The sequence below is a fragment of the Chroicocephalus ridibundus genome, chromosome 2 (genome assembly GCF_963924245.1).
Source record: "Chroicocephalus ridibundus chromosome 2, bChrRid1.1, whole genome shotgun sequence".
NCBI classification, from domain to species: Eukaryota; Metazoa; Chordata; class Aves; order Charadriiformes; family Laridae; genus Chroicocephalus; species Chroicocephalus ridibundus.
In genome coordinates, this window is record NC_086285.1 from 167,350,884 (window position 1) to 167,376,826 (window position 25,943).

At 46.6% G+C, this 25,943-nt stretch overlaps 1 protein-coding gene and 1 non-coding gene across 2 annotated transcripts; one reads left to right on the top strand and one right to left on the bottom strand.

Annotated features, from left to right (window-relative positions):
- Positions 1 to 238: 238 nt before the first annotated feature.
- ARC (activity regulated cytoskeleton associated protein) lies at positions 239 to 6,274 on the bottom strand. The gene is made up of 3 exons (XM_063327644.1): positions 3,181 to 6,274; positions 2,419 to 2,597; positions 239 to 2,018 (listed from the first exon to the last, which is right to left on the bottom strand). Exon 1 carries the CDS (start codon positions 5,934 to 5,936, stop codon positions 4,719 to 4,721), a length of 1,218 nt encoding a protein of 405 aa, XP_063183714.1. The 5' UTR covers positions 5,937 to 6,274; the 3' UTR covers positions 239 to 2,018; positions 2,419 to 2,597; positions 3,181 to 4,718.
- A 19,200-nt stretch (positions 6,275 to 25,474) lies between these two features.
- Positions 25,475 to 25,547, top strand: TRNAF-GAA (transfer RNA phenylalanine (anticodon GAA)). Its single transcript has one exon. It is a non-coding gene; the product is annotated as a tRNA-Phe (tRNA).
- Positions 25,548 to 25,943: the final 396 nt, after the last annotated feature.

A 25,943-nucleotide genomic window follows, 5' to 3' on the forward strand; every position in this document is an offset into this window, starting at 1 on the left:
TTTGACTCAATCTGAGATGCTAAACAACCCCCTTAAACCACCTCCATATTTTCTAGATCCAAGCCCTCTTCTTCAAAGGCCCAGCATATTTCATTTTTATGTCAACCATCTGCTTTTGCCAAGAAGGAAGGTTTCATAAGCCCAAATGCCTGACAAGACCAAATCTTCAGAGGGCAATAGATATTTGAGTCTCCCATGAACCAAGGAAAAAAGACCAGAAAGGCAGGCACAAAGTAATTGAAGCAGATATTTCAAAGTTTTATTGTATAAATCTACAAAAGGCTTTGCTACAATAGCAAATAGAGTGTAGCACTATTTTATTGACAGGTTCTAGTGGCTTGGTGTGATCTTGTAACTCCAACATGACACATGAGGAATAAACTGCCTGATACAGTCAGACCTAGAGCAAGTGATGTCGGCTTACAAAGACCTTTTGGCTTCAGCCTCTATAACCTGTAGTGATTCAATGTGTTTGCCTTTTGTACAAGGTTTTTTGAATTTATAATATCTCTAGTAAAAATAAAAACTCTGAAGTAGTTTTGTCAGAGTCAAATCTAAAATTTCCTAAGGAAAAAAAAAATATCCAGTGGTTGAAATTCGCTAAAGTTTCATAGACACAACACATACACACTTCTTCATTCATTTGACTCTGCCCCAGGAAAATAAATTACCAGTCCTTCCTGGAGAGGCTGGTGATATAAACCAGGGTGCTACAAGTAAAGCTCCAATCCGCTAGGAGCAATAATCGAAATAAAATCAGTCCAGGAGATTCAGTTCCGCACAATCCAAAAACTCAGCTGAAAATGTATAAACCTCAGGACCAAATGTTCAAGTAGCACAGATTGGCTAATTCATTCAAAAGACAGGAAAATCTATGGAAAAATAAAATGCCTATTGAGGCAGTCAGATCCCTTGAAAGGGACTGTGGAAATTAAGCACCTCAAAATCAAACATCATTTTGACCTTGGGATGATGCCTGTGAAATCTGCCTTTACATGGTTTTCATAATTTTCCAGTCCTGGACATTTTGGCTGAGCATTGTTGGAATGTACGTTATGTCCCATTGGCTTAGTTTAAACGCAACAAAACACCACAGAATTTGGTTAAGTGGATTTGCTTGCTCAACACACATACACCCGCACTGACACACACACATTCATACCCGGGACAGTTGGCTCTGGAAGAGAGAGGAACCAACTGGAGCTCTTCAGCGGAGATGTGAACCATAACTGTCTTGTTCAACTCACTTGAGCTTGTCTTTTGCACTTTTTGTGCTACCTGGGTCTGGATGGAAACAGTCACACCAAAGCCAACACAAGAACTCAAGTTCTTGCAGTAACTCTGGCCCATGAAGATCCAGGAAGCACCTACTGCCTCACAAGACTCTCCTTTCTGGCAAGACAACTGGCCCGGTTGTGCAGGCTCAAGCAGTTCAGACAAGCATCTGGACCACCGGATGCTTCTCCAAACCCCCAGAGCCTTTTGAGGTTTGAAAACTGATACCCGCATGAAATGAAGCTACCCTCAACTCAGGAAAAATGAGTTACAGCATTAACAGCATGGAGGGTTCGTAGCCTAGGTAGGGTCAGTCATTTGGCAAAGTTAATCAGGAAAGTTTTTTAAACTGTTAATCTAGTGAAGATTTCTTTAGGTGAGTCCCAGTGGCCCCAAATTGCAGAGGTATAGTATCATCTCAACAGACAGTCAGTACAAGCCCAGCATCCTTGCTGTCCCCAAAGCTCACACTTGGTTCTTCTGTTCTGTCTCTTGGTTTCTCTTTTCATTCTCAACGCTTTCTTCTGTGCTTGGAATACCTGGACCAGCTCAGACTTCGTCCTGTTGGAAGTGGCTTCTCCCTTTCATTCTGGCTCTCAGCACCTTGAACACGACATTGCACTGCATGGGAGGCTCTTTGGTGCATGATTTACCCTCTGTCTTCCTGCAGCACTCTCTTCTCCCCTGGGAAAGCAGAACTCTTGGACACAGAGAAGGTAACTCAGCAACAGCAACAGGGATCTCTGTAAAAGAAAACAAAAAGTGCAGCAGCTCTGGTTAGATATCTAAAGTGCAGGGTACAGAGGATTTCTCAGGAGATGGGGTTAAATTCAGCTGTGCCAACCAGGTGTCTACAGCCTGGAGGTCCCACTAGATATTGGTGTCTAAGCATTTGTCAATGGTCCAGCAGAAGGAAAGGCATGATGTGCACTGTCCCTAGAGCATTATTTATTGGGGCTGGTACTTGGGTTGTACATCAAGAAGCTGAAATCCCACCTATCTGGTGGTGCCAGCCTCTTGTAACCGTTGGGGCTGAAGTCTCAAGACCAGCACAGATATTTCCACCTGGGCTATTCAATATCTTGAGTCAGGGCACTGGGAAGGCTAAGAAAGGCCCATAAGGATAAGATGAGAGGTAATTACCTGTGTCAGTCTTTCCTTCAGCGGACAGTGGACAGTGGATCCAGCAGTTGGTGGCTGGGGATCCTGAGAGCAGGTCTGAGGCTAAATCCTTGGTTTTGAAGCTTTTTCTCTTTGGCTTTCCTTCCAAATCCTGAGAACTGTGAAGTGATTCCTTCTCAGAGGAGGATCTGAGTGAGTCACTGTAACAAAGAGAAGATAATGCTTGTAATGCACGGCCAGCTCATCCTCAGCAATGACACCCACTCCCCCACCACTCATCCCAGGTCATTAGTGAGAAATGCTTCCTTCTCTCTGCAGACACAGCCATTGCCAAACTAACTCACTCTAAACAAGTGAGAGAAGAGCCCCCACTGTTCCTGAGGCCGACTCACTTCTACCAAGGGTGCAGAGCAGACATGCATCTCCTTTGGGCTGCGCATGGACCTGTGATGTATTGCCACAGCTGGGGACTCAAGCCCAGGGTTTCATGTGGCAGGTCCTTGTGCTGGACTGATGAAGAAATTTTCAATTTCCTCCCCATATTAATCAGCAAACGCAAGATATTGTCCTGTTTGGCATCTTTTCCCACACACCGTCCTTTATTTCCCTTTGGATGTGTCTCCCTTCCCCTTTCTCCCAACCCTAATCTGTCACTTACAATCCTTCACATCCCATTTCATTTTTATTTTTTTTTTAATCCCACTGCAAGTTTCCTACTGGGCAGGCTATGGCTAATTTAGGTCTGAGGAGTGCACAGAAGAGAATGTCAGAGAGTTGCCTTACCTTCATCCTCTTGGAAGGAGGCACGCCAAAGGTCTTCTGAGCCACCGGTGCCACATGTCACTGCTGAAGTAGTGCAAGGAGCATCTCAGGGGCATTCCTGTTGCTGCATCCCTGCCGCATCTCTTGCAGAGCTGTTGCTTATTTGGTCTGGTGGTGAATGCAGATGATGCTCAAGATGTGTCAAGCCTCAAGAAGCTTTGAAGAGCCAAACTTCCTGAATATGTGTTACAGCAGTTTCATCTCAAAGTCCTATCATCAGGTGTTAGCCAAAGCAAGGTGAATGCTGAGCATTACTGTCTCAAAATGGAAAACGTCAGAGTCCAAGTCCATCTCCATCCATGGCAAGGAAATGTTGTAGAAATTTCTTTGTGAATAGACAACACTCTGTCCTCAGGTGCTCCAGGTCAGAGGTGCCAGGCTTTCCAAGAGCATTTTGAATCTGTCTGTGTGAGTAGAAACTCTTTGCTGTGGTGCACAGGCTAACACTGTGCTGGGACACACACAGCTCCTCTCTTCACTTCTTTTTGCTTTTACATGGCAAAAGCTTCTTTTGTCTCCACACATCAGCATGGACACGATTTGCTTCTCTGGGGATATTTTGCTCTGGATTTAGGATGTGTTTGTTTGCTTCATTCAGAGTATAAGGATTTATTTCCCTTACCTTCCCCCCACCCTCTCAAAATAAAATAGCTCTGGTGCCTCCTCTCTCCACGTTTACACCCTCTCTTCTCTGAAAGGAAGCAGACTGGCCCTTCAATAAGTAAGCTCAGAATTTAATTTGAAACTCTTGTTTCCTGCTGAATGCACAGTATAATGTGCAGAGAAAGGGTGAAATTTGCCTCTGCACTGCAGTGGCCTTGATTACAGTAAACTAGTAAGAGCCTCTTGAGAGGAAAAACATTAAAGCAGGTATTAGGTGCAGTGAAACAAAAAACAATAAAAATAATCCAGATTTTTAAGGTTTTCAGTTTCTGAACTCTTCTAAAAAACATTTAAAAAAAATATTTAATCCTTTGGAGCAAGTAAGAACAGGAGATTGCCAAGTGAACAGAAGCCCAGTGGTAAATCATAAATGGACAAGGGTCAAAAGAAAGATGTCTCCTCAGGACAGGGACACCTCTTCAGCAGAGGGAGGAGAGAAGGAGAGATCCAGATGGGTAAGAACCCTCAGCCAATTGCTGCACTCCTATGAAGTCCTTGAAAGCTGCCAGTGTAAGCGGCTGCTTCTGAAGTTGGGAATTGTCTCTAGTTTCTTGTCAGGGATCTCATAAAATTGTCCGTTCCCCACAGTGGTGCAAACAGTATCTTCAGCACCACCGTATTGCATGGCTCAGGTGAGGTGGGCAACCACATCCTAAGGTGCCTCTCCCCTATCGCCTCCCTCCCCCCACAAGCAAAGTTAATTCCTCTGCTATGGGCTATTGGACTGAGCACTTCATGTCTTGTCTCAACTGGAACCTCTCTCCAAGGAGAAGCTTCCTAAATACGCCCCCTTCTCTCTTTCATGTAACCCAGACTGCTGCCTCCCTTGGACTAGCTCATATGACAGTAGCTGGTGGGCTAGGGGGCTGCTCAGGTTGAGTCCCATTGCTTGGCACAGGACTAGCAGTAGTTGAGGGAGGCACGGTCTCCACAGAATCTCCTGATTGAACCTCAGGGGTCCTCTGTGGACTGGGCTCCTCAGAGTGGTCCATGTTGCCTTGCACTTCCTTCCCTCTTTGGATCAGCTGCTCTAAGGTCTTGGGCAAGGGGTAACTCAAGAAGCGCTTCAGTTTGGGCTGCAGGGTGCCTACCACATACTGGATAATTTCCTCCTCATCTGCATCAACATAGAGGGTCTGGTACAAGTCTCTCTTGCGCCAAAGGAACTGGTCCAGGGGCTCTCCCTCTTTCTGAGGCAAATCTAGCTCCCTTTTGATAGCATCCCTAGTCAGAGTCCCCTCGCTATACTGAAGGAACTCCTTCTTGAACTCGACCCAGTTCTTGACAGAGTCCTGCTTGTACTCCCACCACTTTTTAGCTGGCCCGTTCATGTGGTTTTGGATTTGAGACAGCCAGTACTCCTCTGTTCCACCCACCTGCTTTAAGTATTCTTCCAAGTGGCTCAAGAACTCCCGGGGATCCTCAAAGACCTGAGTCTCCACCGGAGAGGCTGGAGCATCCTCTGAAACAGAGATCCACTGGTAGGAATCATGGGCCTGGGGGATGCTGGGCACCTCCCCAGGAGGAGGGGTCAGTGCATACATTTGGCTCATATCAAGGGCATAGTCATAAATCTCACCCTCACTGGGCCTTATCTCTGGACCTCCCACCCCAACGGACACAGTCTGTTTGCCATGGTCCCCAGGGCAATATTTGCCTCCCATGGACTCCAGACGGTCCGCCCACTTCTCCAGTCGGAAAAAAACTTCCTTCCAAACATTCATCTCTCTCTTGACCCACCTCTCCAAATGGGCAATGGTTTCCTGGCACCTGGCCAGGCAGGCCTTGATGGACTTCTTCCATCTTTGGTTATCAGTTGGGACATGGTCCTCTAAGTTATTCTCTAACTTCCCCACTGATTTCTGCAAGCCTTTCAGTTCGCGCTCCACCTGCTTGGAGACCTCAGACAGGAGGTGCCGGTGGGTCCTCCTGACATGCTCCAACATTTCTGCCCTGCATTTCCCTATCTGCAAGATCACATTGGGCTTATTGGCAACTCCACGGTGCCCCTGGAAGGAGTGGATGCCTGCATTGGTGACATTATCCAGCTGCATGGCTCCAACCGCGCGAGTGTCAAACAAAGACAGAACTGGGTTGTAAGCCCTGGCACTAGAGCTTGCTCTCAAAAACCCCACCACAACACTTCCCGAAAGACACACAGAGACTTCTAAACCCCCCTCAAAGGACTTTTCAACACAAACACAACCAAATCAGATATCACCGCAGAGCGAGCTGTTCAGTCCCCGTGGATCCCAGAGAGAGTTGTAGGCAAATTTCTCCCGGTGCCCAACTGGAAATGCCGGTCTCACGTGTTCTGGGTGTCCCAGAGAGAGCCAAGATCCTCCAGGAACAAGGAGAGGAGTTGTCTAAGATGTCCAGCCCCACACACTTGCCTGCTGAAGCAGCTCTCCGAAGCTGAGAATCTTGAACAGCAGAGAGCCGAAAAACACACAGAGATGTACACAGAAGCTGGATGCTGCTGCAAAAATCCCGGTGATTTCTCCTCCGGTAAAGTTGGCGAGTCAAAAGCGCTTTCACTAGAGATGCAAAGAGCTGCTTCTCTTCCCTGTCTGAACTGCCACTAGTCCAGGCTCTTCCATCTACTTATACCCCACACAGCTCAACATGTGGGTGGTGCCCTGCCTCCTCTCACACTCTCAGCACAGCGTTCATTGGAGGAAAAGCGAGGCCGGTGTCTGTGGCAACCCAGATCTTGGCAGCCTCCCCTCGCTTCCCACCCCCTCGCGCACGCCCCCAGACTCGACGCGAGAAGCACTTGAAAGGTGCTGGAGACAGTTGGATAGATGGATGAGTAATCGCACCTTCCGCCTTTCAGATTGCAGGAAAAACACTTATTCATTCCACAACTATTTACTCAGCAAGGTCATCATTAGCATGCTTCCCCTGGCAGGACTCGCAGAGGGGGAGATGAGGAGGAATTCAGTGTGTCACACCAAGACAGACACCCACGGGCCCCCGCACACCCTCCCATGCGTGCATATACACACACACACAGTGTGCTCACTCCGAATGCAAATGCTTTGGAAATGGTGGTAAAGCAGCAGGGGGGGAAAGAAATAAAAGAGAGAGAAAAAAAGAAAAGAGGAGGGGGGAAAGAGAGGGGGAAACACTAAAAGGAACCAATTCAGTGCACACTGGAGCACTCTGGACTTTCTAAAGCATTGGTAGGTGGGAGTCATCCCCACTGCTTAATTGCACCAGACCAACCGCTATCTTGGGAATATTCGGTAAGGGGGGGACGACAGCATCCTGGTTTTTACACCAAATTAAATCCGCCCATCAAAAGCCTGTTCCGTACTTAGCTTGAATCAGATGCTTAATCAGTTAGCCAACCCACAAGCGCAGATGAAGCTACATTTGTTCTTTGCTCTTGACAAAGCAGGAAAAGACAACCATAAAAGGAGTCCCCGGGTCTTATATAAGCCAGAGATAAAGGATTCCCTAATCCGAGAGAGTTCCCCGCCGGAACACCCTCAGAGGGGTTCTGAGGACATCCGGGGCTTCTCATCCCCTCACAGTGACAGTGGCTGGAGGCAGTGGGATGCTGACTCATGAATATCACCTAAAATGGGGTTTCAAGCCTGTTGCCAGCAGGGAGGTGCTTTGCCTCCACTCAAGGTAGTGGGCAGTGTGCCAGGGAGGCTTAGGATGGGTCCCTGCTCCTGTGGCTCATGGCCACGTGTTTCCTGGTGGGACTGCAGTCAGCCTGGTACAAGTAAAATGCGGAGGAGACGAATGGTCTTTCAGTAAAGTCCTGCTGAAAGGAGGTCTCAGTGACCCCATGTGTTTGGTTAAAGCAGAGTCCCCTTGGAGCAAATCAGTAGTGACTAAGCTGAAGGGCATGAGAGACAGGTTTCAGGACTCTCTTTGCCCCTCATATCCATGTTCTGCAGGAAGGTACATGTCTGTTCCTTACCAAGTGATGGCATATGGACAAATGCTTTTGCTGTATGGCTCTCGGGAAATAGGAGGGTTATTTAGGGCAGCAGCAAGCTGACATAGAAGGGCTGCATGTTGTGGTTGAAGGTTGGGAGTGCCAGCGAGTGAGGAAGGGGACAAAAGCCTGAGGGTGTAAGTCAGGGTTCCTAACCTAGCGGACGCTCCCGATGCTGCTTTATCCCCCACACATATCATGACAGTGATATGACTTGCTTACTTTTCCAGTTTCACCCACCTTTCCTTAGCATGAGATTTTTGCACATCTGTCTTAGTGTTTAGAGAGGGTCAAATGTCAATCATATGAGGGTTTGGGACAAATCTGGAGACTTTTATGCTGTGGTCTCTGTACCCCAGAAAGTCCACCTTAAACCTGCCTTGCCAGTAAAAAATCACACAAATTGGGAGAGACTGTGCTATCTATGTATCTCTGAATTAATGCAAAGTTATTCTTTGGAAAGGTTCTCACCCAAGACCCCCAGCAATGGCACTTAGGAAATTGCCAGTAGATGGGGAAAAGATGGGGACTGGATTTAAATTCACAAGGTGACCTGATTTCAACCTCACTTTGTCCATCAGATGCCAGAGTCTGGGATGAACTGGCTGTAAAATCTACTCCATCAAATCTGCATTTCCAGCCCTTGCTACCTCTCTTTCCTTTTCCCTTAGTTTTCAGTATGCAGGGATTCATCAGAATCTGAATGACCTTTTATGGTGCTTAGGTCTGGCCATAAGATCTCAGGATTATTAAGATGGGAAAGGACCTCGGGAGGTTTCTAGCTCAACCTCCTACTCCAAGTTGGGTCAACTACTCAGTCAGATGAGGTGGTTCAGGTTTCAGATACTGAAAACCCCAGGGATGGGGATCGCAGAACCCTCTTTGGGCATCATGGTCCACTGTGTGACTGTCCTTAAAGGGAAAACCTTTTCCCTTATACCCAGGCTGAGTGTTATGTTTCAAGTTATGCCTGATGTCCCTTGTCCTCTCACCAGGCACCTCTGTGAAGAGTCTGTCTTTATCTCCTTGATAACCTCCCCACAGGTAGGGGAGACAAGCCCTGGTCCCACACCAGGCACCAGGCAAGTGCTGTAGCCCTGTCCATGTCAATGATCTGTGCTGAATTCATTCCAGTTGGTGAATGTCTTGTACTAAGGAGCCTAAACCTGGTTGCAGCAGCTAGATATGGTCTAATACGTCCTGAGTAGAGGGGGATAATCACTTCCATTGATCTCCTGGCTGTGCCTATGCTTCCACAGTCCAGGATACCTTTTTTGCTGCCAGGACACACTGCTGGATCATGCTCAGTCTGCTGTACCCCAGCAGTCCCAGGTCCATTTCTGAGCCCCAGCCAGTCAATTACTGCCAGGGACTCTTTCTTCCCAGGCACAGCATTTATCCTTGTAGAATATCATAAGGTTTCTGTTGGCCCTTTCTTCCGGCTCGTCCAGGTTTCAAGATACATCTCATTCAGCAACCTTTCCATAGAGCTCTCCTCCTAATCTGTGTGCTTTTCTTCTGCGGAGGTGGTGGGGGAGACAGGAGAGGCGAAGAGGAATGGGGGTTTTCCTTCTGGACCGGCTGGGGAATGACTTGCTGATTAAGACATAGTGATGAGCATTTTCATTGTATTTCTAATTAAAGCAAAGTACGTGGGTAGAGGAGGAGGAGAGAAGGGAGCCGGAAGCAAAGGGAGGAGGGAGACAGAGTGCTGCCAGTTGACAGAAAGAGGCAATTTGAGGCAGACAGACATTTTCCGGGCACAGAGAGACAGGCGGGCATGGAAGGACAGGAGCCATGGACTGGGGCTGACTGGGAAGGAAGCTCTCATTGACACAGCAGCTTTATCCCAGGGAATTACAAAGAGGCAGGCAGAGTCCTGTTGAAATTAGTTGCCTGGCCTCAGCAGAACTGGCAATGGGATGGATGGAGGAGACTGCAGGGTGTGTGGTGCTCTGGGTGGCCACAGGAGGTCCAAGACAAGAGCTGGGCAAGAAGAGCAAAAGGGAGGGAGGAAGTGAGTATGAGGGTGGAAGAAGGCTGAGCAGTGAGCAGGGGTACTTTCCTCCAAAACAGCTGAGCAGGAGCAGAGAGAGGAGATAGAACAGCAAAATCTACATCTTATAGCTCTGTGGGGATGGTGTCAACATGGGTTATCTCCCTAGAGATAACTTCCTGAACAGTTTTAAACAGCAGATTAGGATCAGACCCCAAAAAAATGAGGGGAGAGAAAAAAAAAGCCTACAGACTAATTACAGGCAGAGAAAAGGAACGCATGTCAGCAAGCAGCAACAGAAAACCCCTCTGGGGGGATGAGGACCAAATGAAAGGGGCACTGAGTTGCAGCCAGAACTGGCACCCTCCCCAGTGCTGTCACAACAGTGCTTTGCCGAGGACACAAAGTACCCAGAGCCCAGTGGCACTCATCCTTTGCAGCCATTCAGGCTGCAGGCTTTCTCTGCACCTCGCCTTAGAGCAAACTTGATGGAGCTTGTTTTTTTTTTTTTTTGTAGTTGACATCCCTTTGCCACTTCATCTGGATGAGCGTTTTGCTCAGAACTACCTTATGGCAAGGCATGCCACTTCTTGGAGATAAGCCTGAGCTGTGAGCCAGATGAACCTAGTGGGTGAGTGAGAAGGGGGAGATCCCAGGGCTTGGGAAAGTTTATGGTGCAGCTGAATTGTGCTGTCTTTTAGTGTCTTGTGCTCATAAGAGGTCTGCTAGATGCTATATTACCCTACTGTGATGCCAGGGCCCCTCCACAATTAGGCAATGTGATGTCCATTGTGTTTCTTCTCTGAGCCACTGTCTGGAGGACCCTGTCTTTCACCAAAGACTCTATGAAGTGCCTAAAGTTAGAATTCTGAAGGCCAGTGTGCAATTAATCCCGTGCTCTTGCAGGAACCAAATTTTTCTACTGGTGAACAAGGGAGTTTCTGTGTTATCCTATATCTGTTGTGCTAGAATTTTCTCTTTTACTTCCAGAATAGCTTCCTCCCTCTACAAGAAAAAAGAAAAGAAAGAAAAAAAAAGAAGAAACCACAATCCCTCCCTTCCACCTCCATGCCCTTTCAATCCCTATCAATTCTCCTGTAAATTAGTAGACAAAGCTGGCCAGTCATTTATTTGGTAACAAAACCCTCAAGAAGGGAATAAAATTAAGAGAAACCAAGGTGCCAGGCTTTTTAATTAAAAAAGAAAAAAAAAAAGAGGAAAAAGAATAACATGTTTAATTTACACCATACATTCTTATTCATCCATCTCCAGCCCTGGAACACTTTATTGCATTGAAGCTGGCACTCCTGGCACTCACAAAGCAGAGTTTCACATTCAAAACATGGTTCACGTCAGCGGCTGTATTGTTCCTGGCCACCCATTGTCCTCCACGGCGGGGGCCCACACATCACGTGCCGGGAAGGTGGGGAAGCAAGAAAGACACTGAGGGCAACCTTCTATCAATATTAAGAATAATCATAATAATTATTATTATTGCCACTCCTTCTAGCTCAGAGGAGCCTGCAAGTTCTCTCTTTTTTTTCTTTTCATCTGAAAGCCCTACTTTGCGGGGAAGATAGAGTGTTTTGTTTTCAGACTAAAAATATCTTCTGTATTTCACAGGGTTTTTTTCTCCATGTATTTAATGGGATGTTTGTGATTTTCGTTTCCTCACTGGGCAGAGAAAATGTTAATGAGTGCCTCCTTGTGCTGCGTTTCCCTCCTCAAGCCTGCCTAAGGCTAAATCAAGAAAGTCAAAGGAGGTGTCAGTATTTTTCATGGCAATAAACTGAACTCTGGTGTTGGCTGTTATGACCCTCATGAGGTCAACACAAATAGAAAGACATCTATAAAATGAACTTCATTTTCCTCCCATGCACATCACTGACAAGCTGGTAGAGTATATTTGTTGCTAGCAAAACAAGCAAGCCCCCTGTTGAAGGGCCTGATTCATGTGTGGTTTATTAAATCTCATCTGCCTTTATGCCACAAGGCTGAGAGCTGAGTCTGGCCCACGTTTGACTGCACGCTTGACACTTCCCCCACTTGCCCCCATTTAGGGTGCCCCTCTAAGTGTTCTAGTAAAAGTTTCTGAATTTAGTGGTTTTTTTTTACTCCCCCTTGGCAGCAAACACTGAAAATCACAGGTCTGCTAAATAAGGAAAAGCAGTGGGGTGGCTGTGAAGTGCACAGCCCTGGTTGTGGCTTGGCTGACAGAGTCCCACTGGTCCAGGAGAGCTGTGCTCCTCGCCTTCTGCCAGGATCATGTGCCCATGTTGATTTAAGGACTACCTGTGACCCACAGAGCCCGTCCCACCCTCCCCTGCAGTCCTGGCCCTGCGTTGCCATTTCTATCTGGTTTCATGTTAATATGTCCATGGCACTGCAAGGTGATGGTAGAGGAGCACTGGGAGAAGAGAAGGCTCCAGAAAGACCTTATAGCAGCCTTCCAGTACCTAAAGTGGGCTTACAGGAAAGATGGGGAGAGACTCTTTATGAGGCAGTGTAGTGATAGGACGAGGCGTAATGGTTTTAAACTGAAAGAGGGGAGATTTAGATTAGATTGGAAGGTCAGAAGAAGGATCCGGGGAACTACAGGCCTGTCAGCCTGACCTCGGTACCAGGAAAGATCATGAAGAGGATCATCTTGAGTGAGCTCTCACGGCAAGTGCAGGGCAGCCAAGGGATCAGGGCCAGCCAACATGGGTTTAGGAAGGGGAGGTCCTGCTTAACCAACCTGATCTCCTTCTCTGACCATGTGACCCACCTTCTGGATGCGGGGAAGGCTGTGGATGTTGTCTGTCTTGACTTTGGTAAGGCCTTTGACACTGTCCCCCACAGCATTCTCCTGGAGAAACTGGCGAATCATGGCATAGACAAGTGTACTCTTTGCTGGGTTAAAAACTGGCTGGATGGCCGTGCCCAGAGAGTTGTGATTAATGGGGTGAAATCCTCTTGGTGACCGGTCACCAGTGGTGTCCCTCAGGGCTCAGTTTTGAGGCCAGTTTTGTTTAATATCTTCATCAATGATCTGGATGAGGGGATTGAGTGCACCCTCAGTAAGTTTGCAGATGACACCAAACTAGGTGGGAGTGTTGATCTGCTTGAGGGTAGGAAGGCTCTACGGAGGGACCTGGACAGGCTGGATCGATGGGCCAAGGCCAACTGCATGAGATTTAATAAGGCCAAGTGCCGGGTCCTGCATTTTGGTCACAACAACCCCAGGCAACGCTACAGGCTTGGGGAAGAGTGGCTGGAAAGCTGCCCAGCAGAAAAGGACCTGGGGGTGCTGGTGGACGGCCAGCTTAAACCGAGCCAGCAGTGTGCCCAGGTGGCCAAGAAGGCCAACAGCATTCTGGCTTGTATCAGGAATAGCGTGGCCAGCAGGAATAAGGAAGTGATTGTGCCTCTGTACTCGGCACTGGTGAGGCCTCACCTCCAGTCCTGTGTTCAGGTCTGGGCCCCTCACTACAGGAAAGACATTGAAGTGCTGGAGCGTGTCCAGAGGAGAGCTACCAGGCTGGTGAGGGGTCTGGAGACGAGGTCATATGAGGAGAGGCTGAGGGAGCTGGGCATGTTTAGCTTGGAGAAGAGGAGGCTGAGGGGAGACCTCATTGCCCTCTACAACTCCCTGAAAGGAGGTTGGAGAGAGGTGGGTGTTAGCCTCTTCTCCCAGGTGAATAACGACAGGACCAGAGGAAATGGTCTGAAGCTGCATCAGGGGAGGTTTAGATTAGATATTAGGAAGAATGACTTTACTGAAAGAGTGGTCAGGCACTGGAAGAGCCTGCCCAGGGAGGTGGTTGAGTCACCATCCCTAGAGGTATTTAAGAAACATCTAGATGTGGTGCTTCAGGGCATGCTTTGAAGGGCAGAGATTGTAGGTTGTTTGGTTGGACTCGATGATCTCAAAGGTCCTTTACAACCATGAAGATTCTATGATTCTAGATATCAGGAAGAAATTCTTTACTGTGAGGGTGGTGAGACACTGGAACAGGTTGCCCAGAGAAGTTGTGGTTGCCCCATCCCTGGAAGTGTTCAAGGACAGGTTGGATGGGGCTTTGAGCAACCTGGTCTAGTGGGAGGTGTCCCTGCCCATGGCAGGGGGGGTTGGAACTAGATGATCTTTAAGGTCCCCTCCAACTCTAATTGTTCTATGATTTTATGAGTCTATGAGATCACAGCCACACAGGGAAAAAGAAACATTGTCCATTTTGGTGGCAGCTTGCCAGGCCATCAGACCATACCCTTGATCATGTGGTGAGCCAGGGGAAGCTGTGCAGCCACATATCTTTGCAGTACCAGCTACTCACATGACAATGATAGAGTGGCTCAGACTGCCCCGTAGCTTACCCACTTCTGCTCCTCATCATGCTGTTCCCATGGGTGAGACTGTGTTAAGCCCCTCCTTCACTTTCTCATCACCTACATGGATTTTTTCTCCTGGACTAGGGGACGTGGGAAGGGGCATTAGGGGTGGTGGGAGCCTGCTTTTCCATCAGTGATACTGGACTGGCTCATGGGAACATTTTTTAGCTGCAGACTCCCAGCTACAGGCTGTGGAGAGGAGGAAGCAATGGGAGATTCCTGTGGTAAGCTTGACTTCATGTGCTGCTGACGTCTCTCCTGCACACAAACCCATCACTCATCCATTGCATCCTCCTGGGTGCCTTTCAGAGGAGGAGAGGCCATAACAGAAATACTGCCTTGTCGCAATTGTTAGTAGCCAGTCACAGTCCCATGGAAATCCACCACAGCCCCTTTTCCCCACCAGATTACATAGTCCTACCCTTCCTGTGAATGCCAACAGCTCTGTTCCTTTGAGGGGAAATATCAGAGAAAATGCTGAGAGAAAGCAGGTCCAGATTTGGGGGGGGGGACGCAGAATCCCCTTTGCACACAATATTGTAGGTATCTTCCAAGACATGACACAGCAAGAAAAGCCATGTTTGTTTGGGCACCTCCATGCTAACCTCATTCTCAAATTCCTTATAAACTTCCTTCTGGCTGATGTCCCTAAACCTAGCTTAGAGAACTCCACATTCATAATGGGGACACGCTAAACAGGATTATTTTTATGTATTCAGGTCCAGATCCCTTCACTTTCAAATGTGTATAGTCTAGTTTTCTGCTTATCCAAAAATACTCTTCTCTGCCTGAACCATGGATCAGTTGTTGCCTCATTGAATAGATGGGTACTTGTTTGGTTTTGTTTTTTTCTCTTTAGGCACAAATAAATCCCCTCTAAATGCTTTATTTACTCTCATTCATACTGAAATCCCCAAACATGTTCAAACCTGCCTATACCAGCCCAACTAGGATTTGGCCTCATAGGTGCCTTCAGACAACACCCCTGGCAGGTTCAAAGTCATCTTCTGTCTAATTTAGCACTAGAGTTTCTACCCAGGTGTCCTTGGTGCTGGGACATTCCTAAAGATAAAGGAAACTTATTACAACTAATTTTGTGGACATGGTTTACTTGCTTGTTTCTTGTAATGTCTGGATGGTGATTCCCTTGCCCATGGACCATGAACATCCTGAGATGGTGGGGTATAGGTTGCTCTGCCTCTCTTTTAATAGGAATGTGTGTCTGGCTTTTTGCAGTGGACTCCATTAAGGCATCACAAAGGGCACCAAAGGGACACAGGGCCTTTCTATGGTCACAGTAGGGCACAAGATTGCTGCTCCCAGACAAACCCATGTCTCCAGAGCTCCATATGCTGATGTATGTCAGTTCTTACCTAGCTGCTCTGACAGCCATCATCACCGTGAAGCCATAAACTAGGCCACAGCTCACCCATTTTTAGAAATTGTATTACTCAGTGGTTGCTCAATTTACCTTTTTTCAAACTTTTCCTTTTACTTCTCCTTCTTCTAAGCTATTTTTCCTATTTTCTTCTCCCCTGCGCATCATTGTTAACAAAGGATTTCCCCTAAGCATCCTTGCTTTCTGTTGCTAATCTCTTCTAGCCACTGGGAGACACAGCTTGAGTCAGTGCAGGAGTTGTGTCCCCTCGGCTCAAGATAACAACAGAGCAGCTGCCTCGTGTGGTAATGGGGAGCCTGCATCACTAATAAAAGAAAGGGTAACATTAAGTCACTTTTGAAGGGGAGGAAGCCTCATTCAGAGCATCCTCATCCTCCTCTAATTCAACTGCTTTTTCCATTTCCATTATTTAAGTCTCTGTAAATGAGAGATGGATAATTAGGGGCAGTGGGGAAGCTCGGGGAAACAGAGAAATGTGAGAAGCAAGCAGCAGACTGTACTAATTTCTTCTTTCCAAATGTATGAGGCCCCAAAGATCACTAAAAGACATATTAGATCAGGGCTAGCAGGAGCTGGGGAGTGAGCTGCTGTGTAAACCTCTACAGGAGCTTTCCCTTCCCCCCAAAAAAGTTCGGCACAGTGCCACAGCTCCCCAGTACATCACTACCCCCACACTGAACACAACTGCTTGGTGGTCTCAGGCTGGGAATATCCATGGGAGAAACGCACTGCAGAGGCTTCACATCTCTACACTGAGAAAGGTGTGTATTTGGGAGCATGGAAAAAAATGGGAGTGTTAGGTGGAGATGTATGTGTGGGTCCTATTTAGAGCTTGAGACCTGGAAGGTCCATGGGTCAGGGGCTGCAGGTCCCATATGAGGTGCAATCTGCTCTGAGACAGCATGAGGAGCACAAGGACAAGGAGTCACTTTTTAAGGACAGAGGATTAAGAAGCATCCATCTGGGACAGAAGCGATCCTGACACCGCTCTTTTCCTTGCTAGTGCCTCCCCATACGATCATGGGAAATTACTCAATCTCCATTCTCCTTATGGATGTTGTCTCTCAGGAGGGGTGGTCCCACCTGGACAGAAGACTGCTGAGAAGGGAAGATTTTTCCCCACAGATCGGTTCAACCTCAGCAAGGCCAAAAATGGGGGAAAAAGAAAAGGAAAAAAGAAAAAAAGGGGGAAAAATAATCAGAGGCTGCAATTATAGTCAGGGTTATTTACACCCGATTTTAATGAAAGGCCCCTAAGGACTGAGGAATGATATTTTAATGTCCTTCAGACATGACCTGAGGGGAGATGGTCCTGCTGTAGGGCTATGGGGATGGGACAGGCAGTGCTGCCCTGTTCCACAGCTCCTGATTGCAGACCAGTGGATGCTGGGGAGGCAGCGTCAGCTCACTCACAGTACAATAGGATTTAGCTCTCCATGGGTCCTTGCAGGAATGTTGCAACAGGAAAGAGGGAAGGATCTGGGGGGAGATACAGGAGTGTCCAGCCAACCAAACCAATGTTTCTCTGCCTATCTCATCTATTTCTCCCAGCTTGACACAGATGGTGGCTGCGCCACTGACCTTCTCAAAGAAACTCCAGCCCACGCTGTGGGGGAGGATGCGGTGTCCTGGATTTCCCACCTCACACCCCCATTTTCTGTTTTTCAGCAGTCGGGGTTGGCTGCGAGGAGGAAGGGGAGGGAAAGACAGCAGCTCTGTATTAATGAGTTCGTTCCTTATGAGAAGCCTGGTAGAGGTTAGTATCCATCCCTGCGGCTACCTGAAGCCTCCCAAGCTGCCCCTGAATGAGACACAGAGATGGGTGGGCGCACGGAGGAGAAGAGGTGAGTGGGAGCAGGGAGAGGAGCAGACAAAAAGGATAAGCAGTGTGTGTGTCAGAGAGATCGGATCTGCGGCACGCTCCTGCCTTTCCCCCACCTGCCTGCAAACAGGGAAGGGAGACAGCCTGCCGGATGAGCTTTGCAGGGAGTGAAAATGGAACAGGACAGCCCCCCTGGGGCATTGCTAAGAAAGGGATGTTGTGGGCATGGCTCCCTAAATGTGGTGCCTGCTGGGGTGGGTTATAGCCATTTTTCCTCCTCCCCAGGCTCTTCATTGTGGAGGGAGAGTGGTATACCTGCAGTGCTCCTTTGGTCAGAGCCTGGAAGGCTCTCTGAAGTTATGCTAGTGATAAGGGAGTTTGTGAAGGAGGGAGGAAACCCTAAGATTTGGAGTTTTATGACCCCCACGATGAACACATGCAGACCCCTCCTTTCCATCCATTGCTTGCTCTCCAAAATCCTTCAACTCCCTCCCCAGGTTTTGCATGTAATTGATGTGCACTATTTGTCTGCTATGTCAAGTCTTGTGAGGGCAATGCCATCTCATCAGGGTCCCCTGTGTTTCTGACAGCAGTCATGCAGGAAGCTGACTGAACATCAGTCTCTACCTAAAGCTTTTGGTGCGGACACAAAGGTTCTTAAAATCACATTTCTCACTTACACTATTAACAAGGAAGCTGTCATTTTCCAGAATAGTCATGGGGTAGGGTGTCCTTCCCAGGAGTTGTGGGAAGCCATGTTCAAAACACCTTTCTTTTAATTAGGATATGAATTATGATTTCTTCACAACTGAAGAGCTCCAACCTCCACATAGAACCATCTTCTGCAAGAGCGTTACCATTTTGGATGACTCATCAAATATCCATCAGGCCAGACCAAGGTACAGACCTGCCAGTCTTAAATCTTGGAGTACATACCCTAGGACATGCGTCCCATATCTTGCAGGAAAGTTAAAACCATCTCCCTGCTTGTGCCTATTCAGTCACACACAAAGCGTAGGGATCGCACAAGGAGTGACCAAGTCTTGTCCTGACCCAGAAGTGCCTCACCAGGTGTTCACCTAAGACAGAAGGCTCCAGATCAAGAAGGGATCTGAATTCACATCATCCCGGCTGGCCACCCCTGTTCACCCACCCTGAGAGTGCCTTATTTCTTCACTCAGCCCCATAAACAGAGGGTTTCCACATCAGGCCCTGTTAGCTGTGCTTGAGTTTGCATTGTCATCTGGTAGAGTGCAGAAAAGACCATGGAGGCTCAAAAGGCAATTATCTAAGAGCAGCCAGGTAGGGTCTTGCTCCATCTCTGAAAACACACTTTCTTCACCTTAATTTGGGGACTGAAAAAGCAGTAAGGACCTTTTTCTTCTCTTTCCTCATCTTCTCTCTCTAAATATTTGTTTGGATTGCCTGTGGCATTTAGAACAGCTAAAATTATCTCAATTAAATATCTCCACTCTTTTTCTTTGTTCTCTTTTTCTTTCTGGCTCTTTCCTTCTAGGCAGCTGGAACACATTCTTTAGACATTCTTTAAAAACAAAAGAAAAAAAACACGGTACCCCAGACACCCAACAGCTAAGATTCATGTAGCTTCAGTTAGGCTTTATTTAGAAACATGGATGAAATAGATGATGTGAAAAAAATGAAAAGATCCATGCCCTAGTCCTCATCACAGGAAACAGGGGAGTAGTCTTACCTAGTCCACCAAAGTCATCACTTTGTGGATTACAGGTCTACTGGAACTGTGGGAGAAAGGGCTAAAGGGTTGCACACTGATTTTTGGGGTGTACTTCGTGCCATGAGGTAGGAACATGATAGTGCTGTTGTGCTCCAGGATGTTCCCCCTGCCTGTCCATGTGTTCATCATAACAATATCTGGCCCTTTTTATTGACCCTTCAGGTCTGCAAATTCCCTGCCAGTCTGTTTTGGGAGAGAAAATTCGTTCCCAACATCAAATTTGGCAGCTGCCTCATCCCTGTGCCTGACAGCATGAATCACCAGAGTTAAGTAACAAACCCATTTATACATCAAGATACCATCACTGTCCAAGCAATCATTCTTATGTTTTTCAATGTGAAGCCGATTACTGTGGATTCTGCCTGTACTTATTTTATTCCCCCTCCTTTGTTCCCTAATTTTCCTCCCAATAACTTCTGGATTTTTTGCAAAACAGAGAAAAACTTCAGAAGGGGGCTGGGATGCTAGGCAGAGTCAGAAAATATTTTCCAACCCCCAAGAAAAGTTGTTTACTACTAATTTTGTGAGTTTCTGGGAAACCTCTCAGGGAATCTCACCAAAGCCTTTTTGGCAAGAAAAAGTGGTTTGCTAATGAGGTGGTACACCACCTGGTTTGTGTATTATTGTCTTACAAATATATCTACATACCCCCACACGCTTTAATGCACCTGTTATTTTTACAAGGGTTTTCTTGGTGCTTTTTTTCTGGCTTCTTAGTACGTGTTTTATTGCTCTGGTCTATTGACAGTTATTAAAAAAGTGATTCCCGAATGCATTTGGTTTATCCTTCTGAAAATGAAGTTTTGATGGGTTGAAATGGCAGTGGGCGATCCATCTCGAAAGAAAGATCTGGGGAAAGCACAGCGCATTGTGAGTTTGTGGAGGCAGAGCGGGATCTGCAAATGTTATTAAGCCTGGCAAAAGCAACAGGACTTGCAAGCTGAGAATAACTGCAGAATTGCAAGATTCAATAATTGGCACAAAATAAATTTAGGCCAAGACTTGTGTCTCTCAGTGCTTAGCTCCAAGTCAGAAGTCTCAGACTAGGTGTTCTCCTGTTGTCTGGTCAGCCTTGGTCCATCCAGAACACAACCAAGGAGATGGTCATTGCCTTCTCTTTTCTGCACAGCAGCTGAGGTACCCCCATAAAACTCAGAAAGTTCTGCCTCAAATACCTTCCTTTAACTGGAAACAAGAATTTTACGAGCATAGATCTCTGCTTTTCCAAATTGCCCCATCACTCTGAGTGAAATCCATCCAAGATCTCTCAGGCCTCTCTCTTCATATAACAGACTCACTAGTGCAAACACAAAACCATAGTTTTCTCAGAAAAGAATGATTCAGACCCAGGGAGAACTTAAATGGTAAGTCTGGGGTTTGTTCTTGCCGTGTCTCCCTAGCAGTGAGTGTGGGGGTATTTCACTACAAGGAAGACTGCAAATATTCACGCAGATCCAGATAATTTTTTCTTAGATAGCGGTAGGACCTCAGTCTGCATCTGTCCATCCAAGGTACATGTATCAAAGATGTGGATACTGCACATAAAGACAGCAGTGCTATTATTCATATCCTGGATTCCTAAAAGACAAATCTTAAATGAAAACTTTAAAGAATGACTAGTGACCCCCCCCGACAACGGACGGGCTAACAATCTCAACATCTTTTAGACATCAGGTTTAAGGAGGAAGAAGGAAAGGGCTATGCGACAAGCATAGTTTGGCAGCTGGGATTCATTAGTTCTGTTTTTCAAAGATGCATTTATCTCTCCAGAATAACAACTGAGTTACCTCAGGCCCCATATTCCATCCTCTTTAGTATGTCCCCCCACAGCTATTGCAGTAGGTAGCAAGCACCCACAGTCCCCTTTGTGCCATTATCTCATTCTTTCCCTAGCATATTAAACTGCCATCAAAGATGAGGTTTGCAAACATAGTTTGTTGCCTACTGGAGCCTTACATTTCAGAGCTATTGCTGCTGCTGTTGCATATTTTGTACAACTTTTTCCAAGCAGACCATTTTTGCTAATGGGCTCACTTGGGGGTCTGCTGAACTGCAGGGAAAATGGAGACAAGCAACCTTCCTGCTGGGAGACCTTTGCAAACCTCAAGGAACCTTTTTCAGAAACAGGATTTCCATGTTCTTAATGAGATCATTTTCAGAAAAGTCTGGAAAAAGAGAAAGAAGAGAAAATAGCGACAGCAAAATAGAGATAATCACTAAAAATGTTTTTCAAGTAAACCAGGAGCCCACTCAGTGTAATGAGACAGAAAAATTCAAGAAAACTAAAGGAGGAGCGTGTGCTTTATTTGATACATCAGAGCAAAGTCAGTATGTGAAAAGCAATAGCGTCTTGACCCTGCAGTTGTCTGTCACTCCCCTGGTGCAGATAGCTGTGTTAAGAGTAGAGAAATAGGACAAAATCCCATCAGTGGCATAGTTTGGTGCCCGGAAGTCTGCAATAAAAACTAAGATTTATGACAAATTTGGTGAGCTGAATTGGATAAAAAAGTTCAACTCTCTGCGCCTCCATCTGATTGATGCATTGATCCCCATTAAAAAAAAAACCTGTGCACTCAGCAAGGGGTGATGTACCCACACTGTCCCACGAAGACCAGCTTAATGCCTCTTGACACGGACAGGCACGTCAGCTGTTGGGATAAACTTTCAGTGGTAGCTTTCTACACGGATGTAATGCAATATCTTTCAAAAGGCTGCATCTGGCTGCCAGATGCATATTTTAAAAAGCACAGGCAGATCAGTCTTCAGTGATGGGAAAACTGGAAGAATGGGAGGAGGGAAAATAGGGACAGAGGGATCTCCTGTCATCTGACATGGCCAAAGCCTCAAACACCTGAGTGGGAGTGGTAGATCAGTTGGTTGATTGCATGAAATGACACCTCCAGAACGTCTCTGCCCACCATGCCAACATGATTTAGCAGGCTGACACTTTTCTGATGTTTCAAGAAGTATAGGGAGGGAGGTGCCAGTGAAGATGTACACAAGAACATTTAGCTCAAAACCCAGTCTGCAACATTTTCCATGAGTTATAGAAGACTATAAGAACAGAAAAAAGAATGTAATGTTATATCACCAGATGCTTTCCTAATCTCCAGAGATTTGTGGCTTAGGCACTACACGAACAAAAGTAGGTAGTTTCATATTTGTGTGCTCTTCATGGAATTTTTTTACTTCCATTAATCTGCTCAGTCACCTTTTGAGTGTCTGAGATCTATAATATCTTATGGCTGGGACTTGCCCAGCTAACCAGACATTATGTGAAGAAACTCCTCCTTTTTCTTTGTTCTGATCTTGGCACTTGCTCATTCCAGCTGATAACCCTTTCAACTGATAACCCTTCATCAGAAGACACAGTAGCCAATCAATTGCTAATCTAACTCACTAGATCCTATCCTTCCTTTTACCCTTTCTTTTTCCAGACTGAATAAACAAGGTTTACACAACCACTTCCTGTGTGGAAGTGACTTTATCACCCCTTTCCACTGGTTAGGTTTTTTTCATATCCTTTCTGGGATGGGGACACCAAAACAAAACAGACAGTATTCAAGATGTGAATGAAATGGGAGTTTTGACAGGGAGAATTAGGATAGGTGAGATAGGACAACAAGGCAGCCCACACTCTACAGATGCCCTGGGCTGTAGGACACACAAGTGACCTGAGGAGAGCACCAGAAGGAAATCACCCGTCTGGATGGAGTCCTGAGTAATGTGCTCTAGGCAATCCTGCTTTAGCAGGGGAGTTGGACTAGATGATCTCTGGAGGTCCTTTCCGGCTCTGAAATTCTGTGATTCCATGATTCTGTGAAAAGTGAAGTACAAGGCTACATATCAGAAAGTTTCTGGCACAGGGGGTCAATGTGGGGACAGAGATAGAACCAGGAACAGTCTCACTGAGGGAAATAAGTGTCATATGGACAGGGTATTTTTCCAGCAGGAGATCACAGTGGCTATCCGTCCCTCTTTCATGACAATGGAAAGGCTGTCAAAGCAGTTTTCCCAAATCTCTGCATTTGCACGGTGCAACATGTGTGTGGCAGGGAGAGGTGTCCACAGCTCTGGCTCAAAAAAGCAGCATCTGCTAAAAGCTGTGATTTTGACCTGCCCACAAGGCAGCCAGAACAGTCATCCCAACTTCACTCCTCCTTCCACTTCATTCACTCCCCATAGCAGAGCTGTCTATGGAGCTCCAACTCTTAGATCTGAATTGAGCCAGAAGGACAGGTTTAATTTCTTTCTCTTCAATGAGGGAAAGTCTAAGCTTCCAACTTCTTCCATATGACTTGTTAAGTCTTCCTTCTGACGACTTTGCTCATAGACTTTCAGTTATGATATTTCACCATCTGAATAAGCCAACTTCCCAGCAAGACAGTTCCCAAAGTTCTAATTTAACCACGATGTAGCACTTCCTTCAAGGCTTGTTCTTTTTCAGATCCTTCACTTCATCGTTTCCACTAGCACTGCTAACATTTGCAAAGTGGTAGCGTAGCTCATCTTTCAGTAAGAATTTTGTACCCGGCTGAAGCTTGAATATTTCCAGCAAGGCAGAGTGGGTTGTCAAATACCGCAGTTCCTGTGTTGGGATCATTTCTTCCTGTCTGAGGAAAGCTGGTGAGAAACAGAACTGCTTTGGTTTCTGCAGCCACATTTCTTGACAAGAAGAAAGCTGGTGAAGCAAAAATGGATATCTAGAAGGGCAGAGCCAAGTCACAGATGAGCCAAGCTTCCACACAAGCTGACCTGTCAGGGCTCCCTTACCGAGGGAGAAACCCGCAGATGGCTCCTTGTCATCTGCTCGGAGCCAACAGGGCTTGGATGATGTGGGCTCTATGAAGTGATAGCTTAGCCAAGCCTCTGAGAAAACATGTTTGGAGAGGTGTTACCAGTGAAAATGTGGCTGTAAGAATTATTCCTATCTTGTGTATTTATCCACACAGACATTCTCAATTGAAGATCTTTGATAATTGTTGACCTGATTGGTCTCTTCTAGTTGATGTTTGGGCCAGGTGTTTAAACACAGGCTTAAGCATTGGTGATAGATCCAGAGACAGCTATTGAATAAGCAGGTCTAGATGTTCCTTCCAACTTCTTGAATATGGCACAAGGGGAATGGACTGCAGCCATATTACATGAACTCCTGTGGAGCATCTCCCTGTGCCATTTTCAGAGAGAGAGAACTGGACTAGATGGACCATTGATCTGACCTAGGAAGGTGCATTTTATTTTTCTGGATGCCTGGTGTTTTTCAAGAAGCCCAAGAGCATTCAAGCCATCATCACAGGGCAGAAAGATGTGAGATGGGTCATGAAGAAAATCTACAGTCCTCTGGAGTAGGAGCTATGGGACAGCTGGTATAGCCTAAGGTATCACAAATAGTACTGAATGTGTATATTTAGGCAACCTGAATGGAGTTCTTGTGGTGGGACTGTATTTGAGATGAAAGGAATGGTTCAATTACCTGCAGGACAATAGGCAGGTCAAACTGCACCCCAATCCCAAAGACTTAGGGGTTTTCCTACCCTGGGTGTCACTAGTCCCTGGCTGCTTTATTTGTACGGGCTTTGCTTCTGCACAGCAGACTAAGAAGGGAGCCTGGGACAGTAGTGAACTCAGGGGAAAAAAATACAATGCCAAGAAGAAAATCACAGAATATTCTCTCTGCTGTATTCTCCCAGTTCCTAGCAATCTGTAGATTAAAGACTTCTCAAACTGGGGAAGAAGAAAGGTTTTAGGTTTCAAACTGAAAGAGGGTAGATTTAGATTGGATATCAGGAAGAAATTCTTTACTATGAGGGTAGTGAGGCACTGGAACAGGTTGCCTAGGGACGTTGTGGCTGCCCCATGCCTGGAGGTGTTCAGGGCCAGGCTGGACGGGGCTTTGAGCAGCCTGGTCTAGTGGAGAGGTGTCCCTGTCCGTGGCAGAGGGGTTGGAACTAGATGGTCTTTAAGGTCTGACCTGAACCATTCTATGATTCTATGATTCTAACCTGTGTGTAATGCTTTCCGATGAAACTCACTTTCTGTGTTTCTCTCATTGCTTCCAAACCGCTTTGTAGTTCAGCCATGTACAAAGTCCCATGAAACATCTAGAGAAGATTCAGCGTGATCTTGATGATGTATATAAGTATCTGAAAGGAAGGTGTAAAGAAGATGGAGTCAGGCTCTTTTCAGGGCTCCCCAGGGACAGGACAAGAGTCAAGTGTCCCGAAAGCCAGAATGAACAGTAAAAGTCAGAAAGATAATTGTATTCCAACAGGTTTTGTGAAAACTAATGTCACAGCAGAGCTGAAGTAGCTCAGCTGGGAGAGCGTTAGACTGAAGATCTAAAGGTCCCTGGTTCAAGCCCGGGCTTCAGCAGTGTTTTTAGTTTTCTACGGCCAGTGCTGGGCTCACCAGTACAAGAGAAACACATACATACAGAAGAGTCCAGCAAGGGGCCGTGATGGTCATGATGATGATGAAGCAACTGGAGTATCTCTGCTATGAGGAAAGGCTGAGAGTGCTGGGACTGGTCCGTCTGGAGAAGAGAAGGCTCACGAGGTGTCCTATCAATGTATACCAATACCTGAAGGAAGGGTGCAAAAAGCATGGAGGCAGTCAGTTTTCAGTTGTCTCCAGGGTCAGGACGAGAGGCAATGGGTGCAAACTGAAACACAGGAGGTTCCCTCTGAACATCAGGAAACACTTTTTACTGTGAGGGTGACTGAAGACTGGCATAGGTTGCACAGAGACGTTGTGGAGTCTCCATCCTTG

Excerpts from the sequence above, each read along its gene's own strand:
- ARC (XM_063327644.1), bottom strand. The coding sequence starts at position 5,936 with ATGCAGCTGGATAATGTCACCAATGCAGGCATCCACTCCTTCCAGGGG.